Raw genomic sequence first — 16,315 nt, forward strand, 5'->3', positions numbered from 1 at the left:
TACTGACATTTTGGACCCAATAAGTCTTTGTTGTTAAGGGCTGTCCTGGGCATTGTAGGGTGTTTCTAGCAGCATCCCTGGCCTCTGCTCTGCAGATGCCAGGAGCAACCACACCTCACCCCAGGTGGTGGCAGCTAATAATGTCTCCACTCATTGCCAAATGTCTCCTGTGGGGTAAAATTGCCCCCAGTTAAGAAACCACTGAATGGGTTGAGTAACTAATGGTGCCCAGTTTTCAGGCTCCCAAGCTTCTAACCATATCGATCATTCTGTTGAATTGTTGGGGGAATCCAACCTCAGACGAATAGGAAGCAGCCTCAGTTCTGTTCATCCAAGGAACATATCATAATATGGCAATTTCTTCCTTTTCCTCTTTTCATGAACAAGAAACTAGGTATGTTTTTCTCTATTTCCAGTGATGATGTAGACACATTTGGGATGTTCCTCCCTAAAACTGGAATCATACTGTCGTCTAAAACGACAGCAACATAAAATCACTAGTAAAAACAGGGATTGTGAGAGTAACTAGAGATAACTTAGGTCAGAATGTCTGTCTTCCAGATGGTGCGTAGTCACCATTCTGAAAAGGATGTTTGGGTGTTTTATTCTGCAAACACGTCCTTAGCTACAAACGACAGTGAGAAGGATGGTCCCTCCACAACCCATACAGAAGTTCTGGTTCTTTTCCTTCTAGAATATGCACTAAAGACGGCATGCCTTTTACTTTAAATGCCAAAGACAGAGAAGTAGGGATGCTCTCACCATTCCTAATGGCTTCAGCCATTCTGGGTGGTTCATTTTAGGAGAAAAATATCATTCTACAGCATGAAATCAGACTTGGCGGAAAGTTAAAACTCACATCTTTTTTTAAGTTTATTTATTTTTGAGAGAGAGAGAGACAGAGAGAGCATAAGCAGGGGGAGGGCAGAGAGAGAGTGAGAGATTGAGAGAGAATCCCAAGCAGGCTCCTTGCTGTCAGTGCAGAACCTAACACAGGGCTGAATCCCCTGAACGGTGAGATCACGACCTGAGCTGAGATCAAGAGCTGGACGCTCAACCAACTGAGCCACCCAGGTGTCCCTAAAATTCACATCTTACCTGATGAGTTATCCATCCAGAAATCAGAGAGTATTGTGTGTGTGTCCGCGATAAAGCCAGTATCACACTAAGCAGAACAGAGTCTTTAGAAAAGTTGAAGGTAGAAAGGGAAATAATTAGAAATAACTAGAAACAATTAACACCTTAACAGAAGGACCAACTGAAAGGATTAAGTGAAATCGCACTAGCGTTTGACAGAAGGCCAAGCCACTGAGAGCTGCGATGGTGCGTTCGTTCGTTTGTTCATTCAAAACCTATTGTTGATCGCATTGACTAATAAGCCACACTCTGCTAGGTGCGTGAAGACTGCGGCCTGGGCTCTGTCCTACTGACGTGTATACAAATACATCTGTACTCGCACACTGGTCTATGTGTGATGAAGAATGGGAGTGGGGCACAGTAACAGAGGCTAATGAGGGAGAAGGTGGCTACTTAGAGGGCTGGAAAGGGAAGGCATCTCCAAGGTGGTGGCAGAAGAGGCGGGGAGCGCCCCGGCTGGGAAAACAGCACCTGCAAACATTCGGAAGCGGAAGCGGAGAAGAGCTCCGTGAGAGGGAAGGACGGGAAGGAGACAAAGGGAGGAGAGGGCCTGTAGGGACGGGCCCTGGAAGAGTTCCATAGGAATGTCACCAGTCTCCCTCACCCAGTGTCTGCAAAGAGTACCTTGCTCTTCAACCCTTAGGACGTAAGGTATGTACAATATGAGTTTCAGCTTAAGTGGGAGAGACAAGGAACATCAGAAAATGAACAACTTGGGACAAACAATAAGGAAACGAACAAATGGAAATAACCTGAAAGTGAAATCCACGGTCTGTGTATTTGGTCACAGTATCTGCACGAGAGGTGCCGTCTCTCCAGAGGCTTCGATTGAATCCCGCTGAAAACGGGGACAGACCCAGGATCCTCAGTGCCAGCAGGGCAGTGGTTCTGAACTTTTAGCTGCATCATAATCACCTGAAGAGCTTGTTAACACAGACTGCTGGGTCCCACCCCGCATATTCTGATTCAGTAGGTCAGGGTGGGCCCAAGAATTGCATTTCTAACAAGTTCCCAGATGATGCTGATGCTGCTGGTCTGTGGACCACACTTTGAGAGCCACTGGTCTCAGACCTTTGGGGCCCCATGTCTCTATGCACTCCGAATCCCAGCCTAAATGAGGGAACAGGCCTCTTGCCTGTTGTAAAAGAACGATCAAAACCCAGCGTTCTGTCTTGAACTAAAATTACTTGACTTCATGAAAGTTCAGTGTTTCTTCTTTTAATAAGTAGTAATTACAATAGCATCCACCTCAAAGTGTTATGAGAAATCCATGAGTCAGTTGCATGTAAACTGTAAAACTCTCAGCCCCGTGCCTAGCAAGCGGCACATACTCCATAATTCTTAGCTTGTTATTACTAACCCGTCATCCATTTTCTTTCAAAATACGGTCATTTGAAGAGGAGATTTCATTTTTGTTGTGCTAGACACACAGTTTCTTTTCGTTTACGTTTCTTGAGTTTGAGAATATTTCATTGGTAGATCCAGGAAATCTTAAGACCCAGGGCATCTTGGGGCGCCTGGGTGGCACAGTCGGTTAAGCGTCCGACTTCAGCCAGGTCACGATCTCGCGGTCCGTGAGTTCGAGCCCCGCGTCGGGCTCTGGGCTGATGGCTCAGAGCCTGGAGCCTGTTTCCGATTCTGTGTCTCCCTCTCTCTCTGCCCCTCCCCCGTTCATGCTCTGTCTCTCTCTGTCCCAAAAATAAATAAACGTTGAAAAAAAAAATTAAAAAAAAAAAAAGTTACAAAAAAAAAAAAAAAGACCCAGGGCATCTTAATTTGAGCCCCCTCTGCCACAATTAGGGAAAATACCTCCAGATTACAGACCAAATGGAAAAAAATGGGCTAGAGTCGGTATTTTAGGTAAATTACAAATATTCAGTAAGTATACACACAATGAGTATTGATGAATGGAGTGATCGTAACGTGGATGGGAGGTTGAGGTCAAGGGGTCTGCACTGCTCAGGCTGTATGTGAGGTCATGCGCCTCGCTGCCCTTCAAAGCCAGGTTACAGTGAAACCTTCCACCACTAGAAAGCACTCAGCAGATGTCGGACAGGATGGCATGGAGAAACCAGAGAGTATTCAGGACAGTACCTTGCGTGGAGAATATTAAGGTACAAACATTTGTATGTGTGAGTCTAAATGTAAAATGTATCCTGATACTGGGTCACAGTAGGAAAAAACGTTGAAAACTCTAGACAACACAGACCACTAGGTGCAAGAGGCAGAAAATCAGGTTTTCGCTCCCTCCAAGGAAGCTGTTAGAATAATGCTTATCACAAAGCAATAGAAACCAGATTTTCTCAGGTGGTGGGACCCCCACACCTATATCAGCCCTCTGGCGATGATCTAACACAGGCTGAGTGACGATGCATTATAGAAGGAGGGCCCTGGGTCTTACTCCTGTGTGGACACTAAGATCTGCTGACTCTCCAAAAGGGAATGAGATCAGACCTGAGCTTCTGTTACAAGAGAGAATGGCGAACATCAAAACCTTAACATCCAGACTGCAGACGCCATCCAGCCTCTCTAGGAGAAGGAGTTGCTCTGTGTTGATATATTACACAGATGGAGCACGCATCCAGTCCCTGAAGTTGTTTAGGTTTTCTACTGTAGGATTAATTTCCAAAACATCCTTTTCTAATTGAGGTGATAAAACAACTCAGACATCAGCAATCAGGCCTCATTGATGGAAGCCCCTAAGTGGAGTCCCATGGGGATTGAGTACCTGGTGATAGGAGCTGAGCTGTGTTTTATCACACCTCCTACCAGAGCAAGCTAAAATCCAATGCAAAGAACAGAGAGTCCCCAGGCGCTGCTCCCACACCTAGAGCTGCCAGATAAAGCACGTGACACCAGTCAGATTTGAACCTCAGGAAAGCAGCAGAATTTGTCCAGTATAGTATGTCTCAAATATTGCAGAGGACACGCATATACTTTTGAAATCGCATTCTGTTTACCTAAAATTAAATGTAACTGGGGATCCTGTATTCTTGTTTGCTAATTCTGACAAATCCCTACCTACCCTGGGTTATGTCTCTGTATCTGCCTTAGAGGATTCTTCGGTCTCTCATTTGGTAAACAGTGCAGATGTCGGCACCAAGGAGGTGATGGTGGTAAAAAGCAATAATGATGCGAAGAATCACAAAAGGAGTGAAATTCACATGAACCTGGTGTTAGCTGAGCCCCACAGAGCCAAACGTAAGAGCCTTTTGAAAGCGGGACAGACTCCATGAGGCATCAGGACACGCACACATTTGCGGAAGGAGTGGATGGGGTTCCAGTCCTACTCTGTAGAGTGTCCACGCTAAACCTCAGGCTGGGATGAGGGAGAAGATTCAGCTTCGTTCATCCGCTGTCTGTTACCCAGCACTCTGGAACGCGATCCCTACAGGAGGCGCGGACTGTGGCTGGCTCGTTATTCTAAGGCAGATGTGACGCTGTTCATGCCCGGTACCATTGCTCTAGCAGATCCTGCTGTGAAGAACGGATCTCTTCCAGGAAGCCTGGTTGGCCTCCCCTCAACCCCCATGACTGAGTCAGATTCCTCTTCCCCGGGGTCCCATGCTCTCCTTGTGGACTTCCCTTTTCCTACTTACCGTAATAATAATAATTACAACCACACACAGAGTGCCGACTATGTGCTAAGTACTTTGCATACACTATCTTATTTAATCCCTCCCAATTAGCCTATGAAGCCGGTATTTTGCACTCCCATGTCACAGATGAGTAAACTGAGGCCTAGAGAATGTAAATAACCTGCTCAAGCTCCCCAGTCAGTAAGTACCCATGGGCTTGGAGGAGCCAGAACTCCACACTGTGAATTTTCTGTTGAGTGGGTTTTCTCCCCCACTTAGATCATCACTTCTTTGAGGGAAGGATTGTGTCCTTTCCCCCTCGTGTCCCCAGGCGTAGCCTGCAGTGTGCAGCAAGTTGTAGGCAGTATTATAAACCAGGGAAGCCCGTATGTTTACAGTCAGATAGACCGAGGTGCAAATCACAGTTCTGCCATGGATCTGCCACTGAGAATCAGAAGTCTGGGATCTTATAGCTTACTCTGGGATTGAAGGCGGTGGGTAAGAACCTTAGCAGTAAACAACAGAGCCGGACTCAAGCTCTGATTTCTACCACTCACCAGGTGTGATTTGGCAAGTTATTTAACTTATCTAAGCTTCCGTTCCCTATCTGTTAAAGGAGGGAAATAATAGTACCTGCCTCTCAGGATTGTTTTAAGATGGCTGACATAAATGTCTTAGCAAGATACCTAATACATGGAAAGCACTCAACAGACATCAGCTCCCTTTAATATAGTGCAGTTTTAAAAAATGTTTACTTATTTTGAGGGAGAAGAGAGAGAGTGTGCAGGCATCAGTGCACATGCAAGTGGGGGAAGGGCCGAGAGAGAATCCCAAGCAGGCTGCACTCTATCCACACAGAGCCCCATGCGGGACTCGATCTCATAAACCGTGAGATCAGGGCCTGATCATGAGTCGATGCCTAACTGACTGAGTCACTGAGTCAGGAGCCCCTATTATAGTGCATTTAAAGCTGCCATTTGAACTGGAGTAAATAAATTTTGGTTAACCCCTAGCATAAGTATTGCACGTTTTAGATATAGTTTTTATTCAGGAGATCCGAACTTGGGAAAAATAAACCCCTTCGTGTAAATAATTTGGGGGAGACTTATTTTTAAAGAATTCATCAAAGGAGAATTTAGTCTTTTTAGTATGTACACAACACTGGAAGACTTCCCAGAAAAAGAAAGAAATATCCATGAGAAGGTCACACTGGGAGTGTGGAATCCGGGCTACCATGTTCCGTTGTGTGGGCTGTTCACTGCACAAGGGTGCCAGGCTGAGGAAGTGAATGAGGCAGAGGTGGAGGGCTGAAATCCAGCTTGCACTCTGCCCACTAAATTGGGAATACTGGCTCTGCTCTTCATCTCCTTGGAGGGGTTAGTTTTTTCTAATTTGCTCAAAGGCACTGTTTGAGCTTGTGGTGGCTTTAACTTTATACTTTTGTGGTTGATTGTTTTCCCTTTTATCTTCTTTCACTGTCACTAGATGAGCAGAATAAGAGAGGAGAAACAGAATGGAGTTCAGAAGGAAGATATACCTGAAAGTGATGAAGGAAATGGGGGTACGGCAGAGGCAGCAAAAAAGAGCAACACTTATTAAATGCTGGTCATTTGTCAGGCACTGCCCTAAGTGTTTTAGATGTGCTAACTCATTTGATCTCGTTATATTCCTATACGACCAGGAGAACCACTGGAGTGAAGGAAGCAGGTGGTCACATGAGGTTAACCCACACAAGGGTCCCACAGGACAAAAAATCACCTGGAATACTCCTTAGTCCATAGCAAATGTTTGGAATCTGGAATCCCTCTTTTGAGAGTGGGGGGAAAAATGGCTCTTAGAGCCAAAAGGGAAATCTTTTTTGCTAAGGAGATAGTCTCAAGTTCTCTGGCTGGACAACCACAAAAGCTACAATAATGGACTCTTCTTTTTGGTCAAGAGCCAACGAATAGTGTGAGAGACAGAAACACAAATGCCCTGGCAGGTTACAAATCTCAGCAGTAGACTTTCATCATTCAGCTCCCCTCCAACCCCAAACTTTCTGTAGCGTTCATTTCAGACCAGGTTCTGCACCCACAGGTCCTTCCCTCTTCTCCTAAAAACCTGAAGTTTCCATCAAGTGTTTACTGTTAAACAGTGACCTGAAAGCAGCTATAGCGTCCACGGTTCCCAAACCTCTGAGTTTGAAAATAAATCTTGCTACCAGGTGGTCAGTGATCTTGCCAACTCTGGATTTGGGGGTACAGAGGTCACAGAGAGAGACAAATTAAGCAGAGATAAATACACATGCATATTTGACATGAAACTAACCGCACATGTGTGCCATGACGAACGTCCATAACTAGCAAGCCTTTAAGGAGTGTGTTTCCGCAGGCAGCAGCTAGGGACAGCAACATCACCCCTGAACATCTGTTTCCCCCATTTTGCCAAAGAGCACTCTTTCTTTTTTTTTAATCCTTTTTTATAATTTGACCTGTTCCATTCTCTGGCAGAGAGCCCTATGAAGGCAAGCACTGCTTTTTCTGTCCATATTCCAACTTAAGATGGGAAAAGGAGGGAGGGAACAAGAGAAGGAAGGGGGAAGAGACAGACATAGGGAAACGGGTAGAGATAAGGCTGGGGAGAGAGAGAGAGACAAGAGAGTGAGAAGGGAGAAAGGAGGAAGGGGGCAGGAGGAACACAGAGAGAAAGAGAGAACACAAGGGACACCAAATCATTTTAATGTGCCTGAGCCCTGAGCAAACCTGATTTGAGAAAAACACAAACAAAAAGAACACACTCCAGAATGATCATCCAGTAGGAACGTGACCCAGAAATCGTAACCACAGGATTCCTGAACAGACCAAGCTTGTTATTTACACTCTCTAGACTCCAGGAGCACTTAACAATTGATGAAATATCATTGCTTATAAGTAGTCAGGTTGTGTTTAATATTCAGGAATAACTGAACACAGGCCTATACATTTCTAGTAAAAACATCTTGCTGGCAAGGAAAATGCCTTTTCCATATTCTTGTGGGGTGTGTGTGTGTGTGTGTGTGTGTTCTATCCCCTTATTCTAGATCTCCTTCCTTGCCCTTTCTTCTGTTTAGCCAAGGTAGATAACCATTTATCCCCCAGAATTTATTGTCATTTTCCCTTTCCTGCTCCCTCTCTCTCTGAACTAGAACACCCTGAGGTAAAGCTTCATCTCCCTGGCAAAGCACAGTATCGTTTCGCAAACGAACATCAGGAACATGGTGATAAATTTTCTACTTGAGCCTGAGTCCACCTGTCCTTAGTTCCATTTTCAGATTCCTCTCCAAGCTCCTACTGTCCTGCTCCAAATCCTGCGGCTGCAAAGGTCTAATTTCCTTTCGAAATAGCGTGAGCACCATCGGGAAACCATAAGAGGTTTCCTGTCCCAGGGACGCTAGGCTGTAATACAGAGCAGGAAGAGCAGGAAGCGAATGAAGGAAGCTAGGAGGCGTTTTTCTGGTTGTTGCTTCAGATCCTATTATGGAAAATTCCTTTGGAGCATACTGATCGTTATTTGTTGGTCTGAAACAAACATATACATGTATGTTTGTTTATATATATATAGTCTATATATTATGTATATGTATACGTGTGTGTGTGTGTGTGTATGGTATGTATATGGTTAAGAGCACCTACCATTCATGCATTTATTCAACAAATATGTATGCAACAGCCATATACTGTATTGCCAAGCCCTGTGCTCGTTACTTTTACATAATTTATTGTATTAAACCCGCAACCAAATTCCCCTGGGAGGAGGGCAACTTGTGTAGTCTCCTCCCCAGGAAACTGACATTGGCTCTGGAGCCAAAGATGATATTTTCAGTCTAAGGTTTGCCTCTAACTAGCTGTGTGATTTGGGGAAGATAATTTAACCAGTGAGAGCCTCTGTTTCCTCCTCCATAATGTGAAAATAATTCCTTCTGCTCGTGGAGTTGTTCTGAGGAGGAAATGAGCTGATATCCCCAACCAGATCAATCATGGAAGACACTGAGTTGCCCAGATTTAGGGCACTACACTGCTGACGTATCTTCCGTGGCCGTTGTCTGGGAGCCAGGAGGCCTGACCACACCCTGCGGCAGGGTGAGGTTTCCTGTGAAGGGAATTGAATTTCCCGATGTCAGTCATCCTGAGAAAGCTAAAACAGGGTGAGCACTCCCTCCCTCTCAGCAGCTATGTTTGGGGTTTGGGTAGAAGGAAGGCCGGACTGGATAGGATTCCAAGGGTCAGAGATCTGGGATGGATCCCAGGCTGGGGTGAATTGCCCTGGCTGTTTTGGAGGCCAGCCAGAGTGGGGCAGGTAGCCAATCTGATGCCAGCCCCTCGATGGGTCTGGGTTTGTACAGTAATGAGAAGGACCCAGGCCCACTCAGAGGCTAAAACGGCATAGAGAAGCGTGGTACCCTCATCCCCCCGGGCAACAGAGGGTAGGATGCTGGGAAACCAGCCAGGCTTGCAGCAAGTGAATGCCAAGCCTCCAGGTTCTGGTATGAGCAGGAGACAAGGGCAGCAGCAGCCATGGCCAGCGTCGTGTGGCCACCGGTTTCCGAGGACACAGAGCAGACATCATGGTGCCCACTGGTCTCAGTGAGGTGTATCTGAATTCTAGATCCGCTGGCAAAAGGCTAGAGCCACCAGAACGGACTCGGGCTGCAAATAAGCACTCCTGAGAATTCCTGGACATAAACTGGAGGGTAGCTTTAGAGAAAGACTTAATCTGTGTATAATATGGACAGTCAAATCCTCAGAAGTCTTTATATTTGAGGGTATCAATGTGGGTGAATGATTCAAACTCCAAGCTGGGAAGCTGGGTAGACAGTTTGTGTATGTAAAGCACCCATCACAGTAGGTGAATAATCAGCCCAACATCTTTCTTGGTTTTCACCCCCAAATAACGGGAAGGAAGAAACTTTGGATGCAGGAGACATTTGACTTGGAACAGATTTGCTCCCAACTTTCGAGTCTTGCCGTATCCTCCTCACATAGGGTGGGGGAGGGGAGATGACTGGCAGTGTTATTTGGTTCATATGCCAAAAATGAAATCTTTCAGAAGGTTCTGACCACGCTCGAAGGTATCAGAGCAATTGCCTAGGGACGTGAAAACAGTAAACATTTAAGGATGCCTGCTACATTTGAGCGTCAGTCCTACAACGCATTTACTTCCCACCCCCATGGTCGGAGCACGTCCTATTAGCATCCCCATCGTGTCAGCCAGGGTGCGAGCAGGAAATGGATGGTGTGCCCAGATGGTGCCAGAAGAGAGTCTGATGAAGGCACCGCTGATTCAAGTGTGCCGAGCAGGGTTAAGGGAAAACTGGTGATGAAGCCCCCTAGAGGTAAAGTGGGGAACTGCTGCCACCCTGGGTCAGAAGAGAGGACTCCAGAATCCAACATGATGTGATGCTACAAGAGAGGGGGACTCTGGAGGAGCTGTGGCCTGGACCAGCACAGCCTGCCAGGAAGGGAATAAGTGCCCTGGCTCTTTTTCTTTCCACCCACCCCTATCCTGCCGAATCCAACTGGATATATTCCAGACGATATATTCCGAAAGGTACGTTTTCCAGGGCACACAGCAGAGTGGCAAAGATCGTATTGGGTCTGGCAGAGCATCAGAAAATAGATGACACAGGATTTTAGAGATTAGGAAATGAAGCTATAGATTAAGTAATTTGCTCAAGGTCAGGAAGAAAGTAAAATTTAAACCCCCACAGTACGACTCAAAGTACATGTTCTTAACCACTAACGCATGCTTCCTATAACTCATTTAAAAGATTACTAATTACCCAGCACCTCTTTCTGTCTGCCCCCTACCCAATCATTCTGCTGTTGATGGACTCCACCTTACGCCCACCCAAATTTCCCAGCCTCCTTAGAGCTAGGTATGGCCATGGGACTAAAGCTCAGGCCAAAGGAACGTAGGTGAAATGATGTGTGCAGCTTTCAGGCTGTGCCTTCCGTTTCCTTTCTGTCTTCCCGATGGGCCGGAATGTGGATGTGATGGTGGGGCCTGAAACAGCCACCCTGAACTGCGTGGAAGCAATATTTCAGGATGTTGGAGCACAGAGAAGCCACCATAACAGTACCTGCCTATGTTCTAAGTGAAAAAGAAACTAACTTGTTTCTTATTTAAGTCACTGTCCTTTTAGCTTTTGTTATAGCAGCCAAACCAGGATCCTAAATAACACAAAGACCCGGCACCTATGTGGCCAGCATATGGCTCAGCCATCGTGGCTGAAGCAATATGACTGGCAGAGACTGCTGATGATCCCAGTGTAAGTGTTCTCTCCTTCTTGGAATATTACTAGACTCCACTGCCTAGCCTCCTTCCTTCTAGGTGAGGCTACGGGCCCAGTTCTCACCTTGGGAATATGAAAAGTGAGTATGTTACCTCCAGGTGGAGACAAGTCAACATGACTGTAACACAAACAAGAAACACTGCCTTTATCATGTTAAGCCACTGACATGTGTGTGTGTTTGTTACAGCAGTTAGCCCATCCTGACTAATTTTTACTGAACAAGCTGCTGTACTCTGACAGACAGAAATACTATATTATCCAGAGCTGTGAACTCATCTCCTATTTTAGGAAGGAAAGGGGGGAGGCTGGTAAACATTTAAGTTATCATTTTAAAGACGTTACACAAATGTCATCATTTATTCTAATAGAGCCCATACATCCTGCTTGAATGAGGAGAATAAGAATCGCACAAGGAAAACTCCTTCTCATGGTATATCAGCCCTCAGCAGCATGGCTCCCAAGAATGGTATTTTCTTTTTTTATACATAATTTTTTTTAATTTACTTATTTTGAGAGAGAGAGAGAGAGAGAGAGAGAGAGAGAGAGAGAATCCCAAGCAGGCCCTGTGCTTTCAGCCCAGAGCCCAATGTGGGCCTCGATCCCATGAACTGTGAGATCATAACCTGAGCCAAAATCAAGAGTCCGTCACTTACCCGACTAAGCTACCCAGGTACCCTCCAAGAATGCCATCTTCAAGGGCACTCCTTTAGGGACTCAGAGGAAAGTTCGCAGGGTCTGAGCACAGACAGCAACAACTGAGCTCAATGAGGCACGCCAGAGGGTCAAGCAATCCCAAAGGGCAGCACATCAGGAAAAGTGAAGGGAACGTGGGATCTGTCTGCTTTTGGGTGGTAGGAGGGGACTTCCCCCCACTCTTTATCATGTCCAAATTTCCTAAAATAAACAGGTGTTACCTTTATACTAAAAAATGTTTTTAAAACTTCAATTTTTAAGAAAGGTAGAAAATAAACTGGATAAGCCTAACGAATGAACAAAGGAGAGAGATCTAGGCACAGGTCAAAGGATTCGGTCCCCAAGGCATGGTGATAACAAGCAGAAGATCCAATCTTAGAGATAGGTATCTGAAAAGACACAGAATCCCAGGGGCCACCATCACTCACTCGTTCAACAAGCATTTACTGATGCCAGGCTCTGTGCTGGCTGCTAGATTTACAGAGAATGAGGTGGCCGCCATCTGGGCCAGTAACTCACAACCTGGCTACACACTGGAATCACTGGAAATGTGATTTTTAAAAAGCACACTGCCGCCTGGGGCCACATTCTAGAAATTCTGATGTCCTTGGTCAGGGTTAAGGCTTGGTTTCAGGACTTTCGTTTTTATTTTTTTAAGTTCTTAAAATTTATTTTGAGAGAGAGAGAGAGGGAGAACATGGGGAGGGGAGGGGCAGAGAGAGGGAGAGAGAGAATACCAAGCGGGACCCCTATGCGGGGCTCAAACACACAAACCGTGAGATCACGACCTGAGCAGAAATCAAGAGTTGGACGCTTAACCGTCTGAGTCACCCAGGCACCCCGGTTTCAGGACTTTTAATAGCAACCCTGATTCTGATGTGCAGGGTTGAGAACCACTAGGACGACAGGACACTTGGGCTTAGTGTTGAACGAAGGGTAGGAGCCAGCCAGGAAGAAAAGGAGGAAAGGAGGGAGGGCACGTAGGCACGGGGAACAGGGCTGAATTTAGAGGACTGCCGCATGGCTCAAATACAACTACAAAGTTATAGTGGGTGCGGGTGATGCAGATCATGGAGGTCTTCCCATGCCTAACCAAACATCTATCCTCCAAGTAGTAGCGAGTCAGTAGAAGTTACTAGACAGGGGCAGACATGGTCACATCTGGGTTTAGAGAGCTATCACTTCTGCCTAGGGATGGGACTATAGAAAGGCTATGAAGAGGTGTGGGCTTTGCCTCCTTAGGAAATGGAACCACAGGGGCGCCTGGGTGGCTCAGTCAGTTAAGTGTCCAACTCTGGGTTTCGGCTCAGGTCATGATCTCAAGGTTCATGAGTTTGAGCCCCACATCAGGCTCACTGTACTGACAGTGCAGAGCCTGCTTGGGTTTCTCTCTCTCCCTCTCTCTCTCTGCCCCTCCCCTGCTCATTCTCTCTCTCTCTCTCTCTCTCTCTCTCATAATAAATAAACTTTTAAAAAATCCTAAAAAGAAAGAAAGAAAGAAAGAAAGAAAGAAAGAAAGAAAGAAAGAAAATGGCACCACCAGAGAGAGAGGGCTTATTTCTGGATTCTCCATCACAGGCGGCCTTCAGTACAGCATTCGTCTAGAGATAAGACTCTTTTTTCTACTGTCTTTTCAAAACCTCCTTTTTTTGTAACTTAATTTCATTACACGATCTTACTGCAACACTGAGGATAAAACTGCTAAGGGCCAGTGCAGTGCACTTGGAGACTCAGATGAAAATTTGGAGGTGAAACAGACTACCAATCGTGCCACAAGAAAGCAATGGAACTGTCACCAAAGATCTCAGATGGAAAACCATTCCATGTGCTACTGCAGGGACAAATCACTAAATAACTCAATTGACCTGATCAGCATCCCTGACCGTCTGTTTTTGGAGACTGGGTAAGTTGCAGAGAAATTTCTAGAAAGAAAAATGGTATCGGTTAAATAGGTGGGACAATTGACAAGAGCCATTCCATCCTTCATGCACAGGAAATAAGTACCTTTCAAACGAATAATAGTAACAGCGAGCACTCCCTGAAGACCTGAGTATACAACGCATGGTACTAGGGCTTTCCATACACCATCTACGACGTCCATGCAAGGTCTCCAGTTGGGCCAAGGAGATAACCAAGGCTCCGAGCGGTTCAGCCACCTTCCCAAAGTCACAAGTAAATGCAATGATAGAATTCAAACGAAGTTTTTATGACTTCCTTCTACCTCTTCTTCAGGTCCCTCATCTGCTGGCCAGGGGTTGAATCTGTGCTCATCTGTGTTCCAGAAAGAATAGCTTCTTGACAAGCTCATCAACTGCCGTAAGAGGCATTTTTCCCACTGTGTGTCTAAGAAAAGCACCAAAAACTATCATGACTCTTTCCAAGGGAGAAATGCCAGCTTCGTCTTTGATCTGAGCAGCAAGGAAGCAACGCCGTCCCATCCAGTGAGCTGCTCTGACAGGGAGAGAATAACCCTTTGGAGACACCATGCACGCAAACAGCATGGCCCATGAATATCAATAATAAACACCCATAGCTGTGTACCTCCTTTGGCTCAAGGCTCCTCACAGCATCTCAGGATACTGGAGCTGGATGACACCTTACGGGTCACCTGCCACAACCCCAGCTTTCCGAAGATGAGAAAACAGGCTAGTTAACATATTTATCAAGAACCCTGGTCTCAGGCTCTCAGACTTGTGTTTTCTATTCTCAGTCACCCAGGAGGAAACCCCATGGCTCCTATACCACTGTCATCCCCTCATGAGAAATTGCGCTTTTCCCCCAGGGAAGCTGAAGAGAAATAAGGTTGCTTCCTTATCCTTTGCCGCTAATTTGAAGGGCTCCCCCTACGTATCCGTGCCTCAGCACTGAGGGCAGTCCAGTATGCTGCTGCCGGAAGTAGATATGGAGACGAAAGAGGGTCAAACACCTGGGCCCTTTCTGGTGCCTAAATCATTCCGTGACTGCAAACAATTTAGTAGGTATACAGGCGGTTTCTCAGAGCAAGGAATGCTCAGCCCATATAGAATGCTTATGCTGATCTATAATTTAAGAGAACCAAATAGCTTCTGTCACACTGTGGAGTGCCAGGGCTGGTGTCATTAATACACAATTACACACGAGCAGAGCCCTTCACCACACATCCGCCCTCTTAATAAATCACTTCATGCAAACCTGTGGTGTAGATGTCATTTTCATTCCATAAAAGGATTCACTATAGTGAGCCTTTAAAAGCTAGTTTTGTTTATGCATTTAATCTGCGATTCCATTTACAGAGATAATGATGGCCTCGCAACTTGTCAGACACACACCTTCTGAATAAAACAAGGCACTCTCCCCTGTCTCGGAATGCCATCCTCCATGCAGACCTATTTTGGGTGCATGAGAGTCATCGCTGAGGTGGAGTTTTATTTCAGGTGGAGTGGGATTTGGTAAGGACCAAACGAAAGAAAAGGGAACCCATCGCTGAGCCACCAAAGTGAGACTGGGTGGCAGGAATATTGAGAGGGATCCTGACAATGCAAATTTCCTTCTCTCCGCACAAGGAAGTCTGTCTGTGACAGGAGGGTCGCAGTTCACCCACCACAAGTCTACACTTACAGGTTCAGGCACAGGAGGACGAAATGCCTCCGGTTCCCAGACACCTACAGGGAGGGACACAGCTCCCAGGTGGTGACTAGACCGCGCTTGGGGGCGCTCAACTCAATTCAGTAATGGACTACTCTCACGAGGTCCTAATCGGGCAAGGTCCTTGGTTGGGCAGAGACAGCCACCAATGTGTCCTTCCAGGTAGGATGAGTCCAGCTGCTTCCAGAGGCCCCAGGTCGGGAAGTTTGCTGAGCCTCGCTCCTCGCCACCGCCCCCCCCCCCCATGCCACATCTGACACTTCCCCTGTCACCCCCAAGCACCCCTGGGGGGTGCCTCCTGACCCTATCCCTCCTCCCCTCCAGCTGATTCAGTCCTGGCACCCCCAGACTCTCCGTTCTTGGGCGGAATTCTGAGAAGAGGCAAAGGGCTAGACTTACCTAACTCCTCGGGGCTGTAGGGCTCGGGAGAGGCTTCCACAAACTCACTGTCTGGAGTAAGAGAAAAAAAAAAAACAAAAAACAGAAAACAAAAACAGAATCGCAATCACTCAGGGCAAATCGATCAAGCATCTGCTACCGCGCAGGTCCCCTAGAAAAGCGCGGGTTTCTCTCTCGCAGAGATAGGAGTCCGTAAACCCGGGGGCCAGGCGGGGTTCGGGACACCGGATCCAAAGGGGGTAAGAAATTGCCAAAGAAACTTGCCGGGCCAATTCGGACCGGGGACCGCGCGCCTCCCAGGGTCGGGCAGGTGCGCGCCAACTTTCCGCGGGTGCGACCCCGCGGATCCCCGGGCCCGGCGCGCCGGGCCGCGACCTCATCCTGTCGCCCTCAGCCCGCGAGGCGCATTGCTGCGTTCCCCCGGGCTCGCGTCGACGCCCCGGCGCCGAGAAGCCCCAAAGTTTCGCGGCGGGTACCAGAGGCCCGCGGGCGCGCGGCGGTGGCGGCGGCGAGCTCCCCGCGCCCACCAGGCCGGGCGCCCCGCGCGCATCCCCGCCGCCCGTTGCTAGGCGAC

The 16,315-nt window shown here is 47.1% G+C and overlaps 1 protein-coding gene across 9 annotated transcripts in view; it reads right to left on the bottom strand.

Annotated features, from left to right (window-relative positions):
- The window catches only part of AMOTL1 (angiomotin like 1), a 153,471-nt gene that overhangs the window by 104,390 nt on the left and 32,766 nt on the right, over positions 1-16,315 (bottom strand). For 5 of the 9 annotated variants that reach the window (XM_045483577.1, XM_045483579.1, XM_045483582.1 and 2 more), the window contains one exon: positions 15,742-15,792. The exons of 2 other annotated variants lie outside the window; for them this stretch is intronic. In XM_045483577.1, coding sequence (XP_045339533.1) covers positions 15,742-15,792 — 51 coding nt within the window. Of the gene's footprint in view, positions 1-15,741; positions 15,793-16,005; positions 16,099-16,315 lie in introns of those variants that run through there. 2 more of the 9 variants (XM_045483590.1, XM_045483583.1) reach the window with 2 other exon arrangements.

Source organism: Leopardus geoffroyi, chromosome D1, assembly GCF_018350155.1.
Source record: "Leopardus geoffroyi isolate Oge1 chromosome D1, O.geoffroyi_Oge1_pat1.0, whole genome shotgun sequence".
Lineage (NCBI taxonomy): Eukaryota > Metazoa > Chordata > Mammalia > Carnivora > Felidae > Leopardus > Leopardus geoffroyi.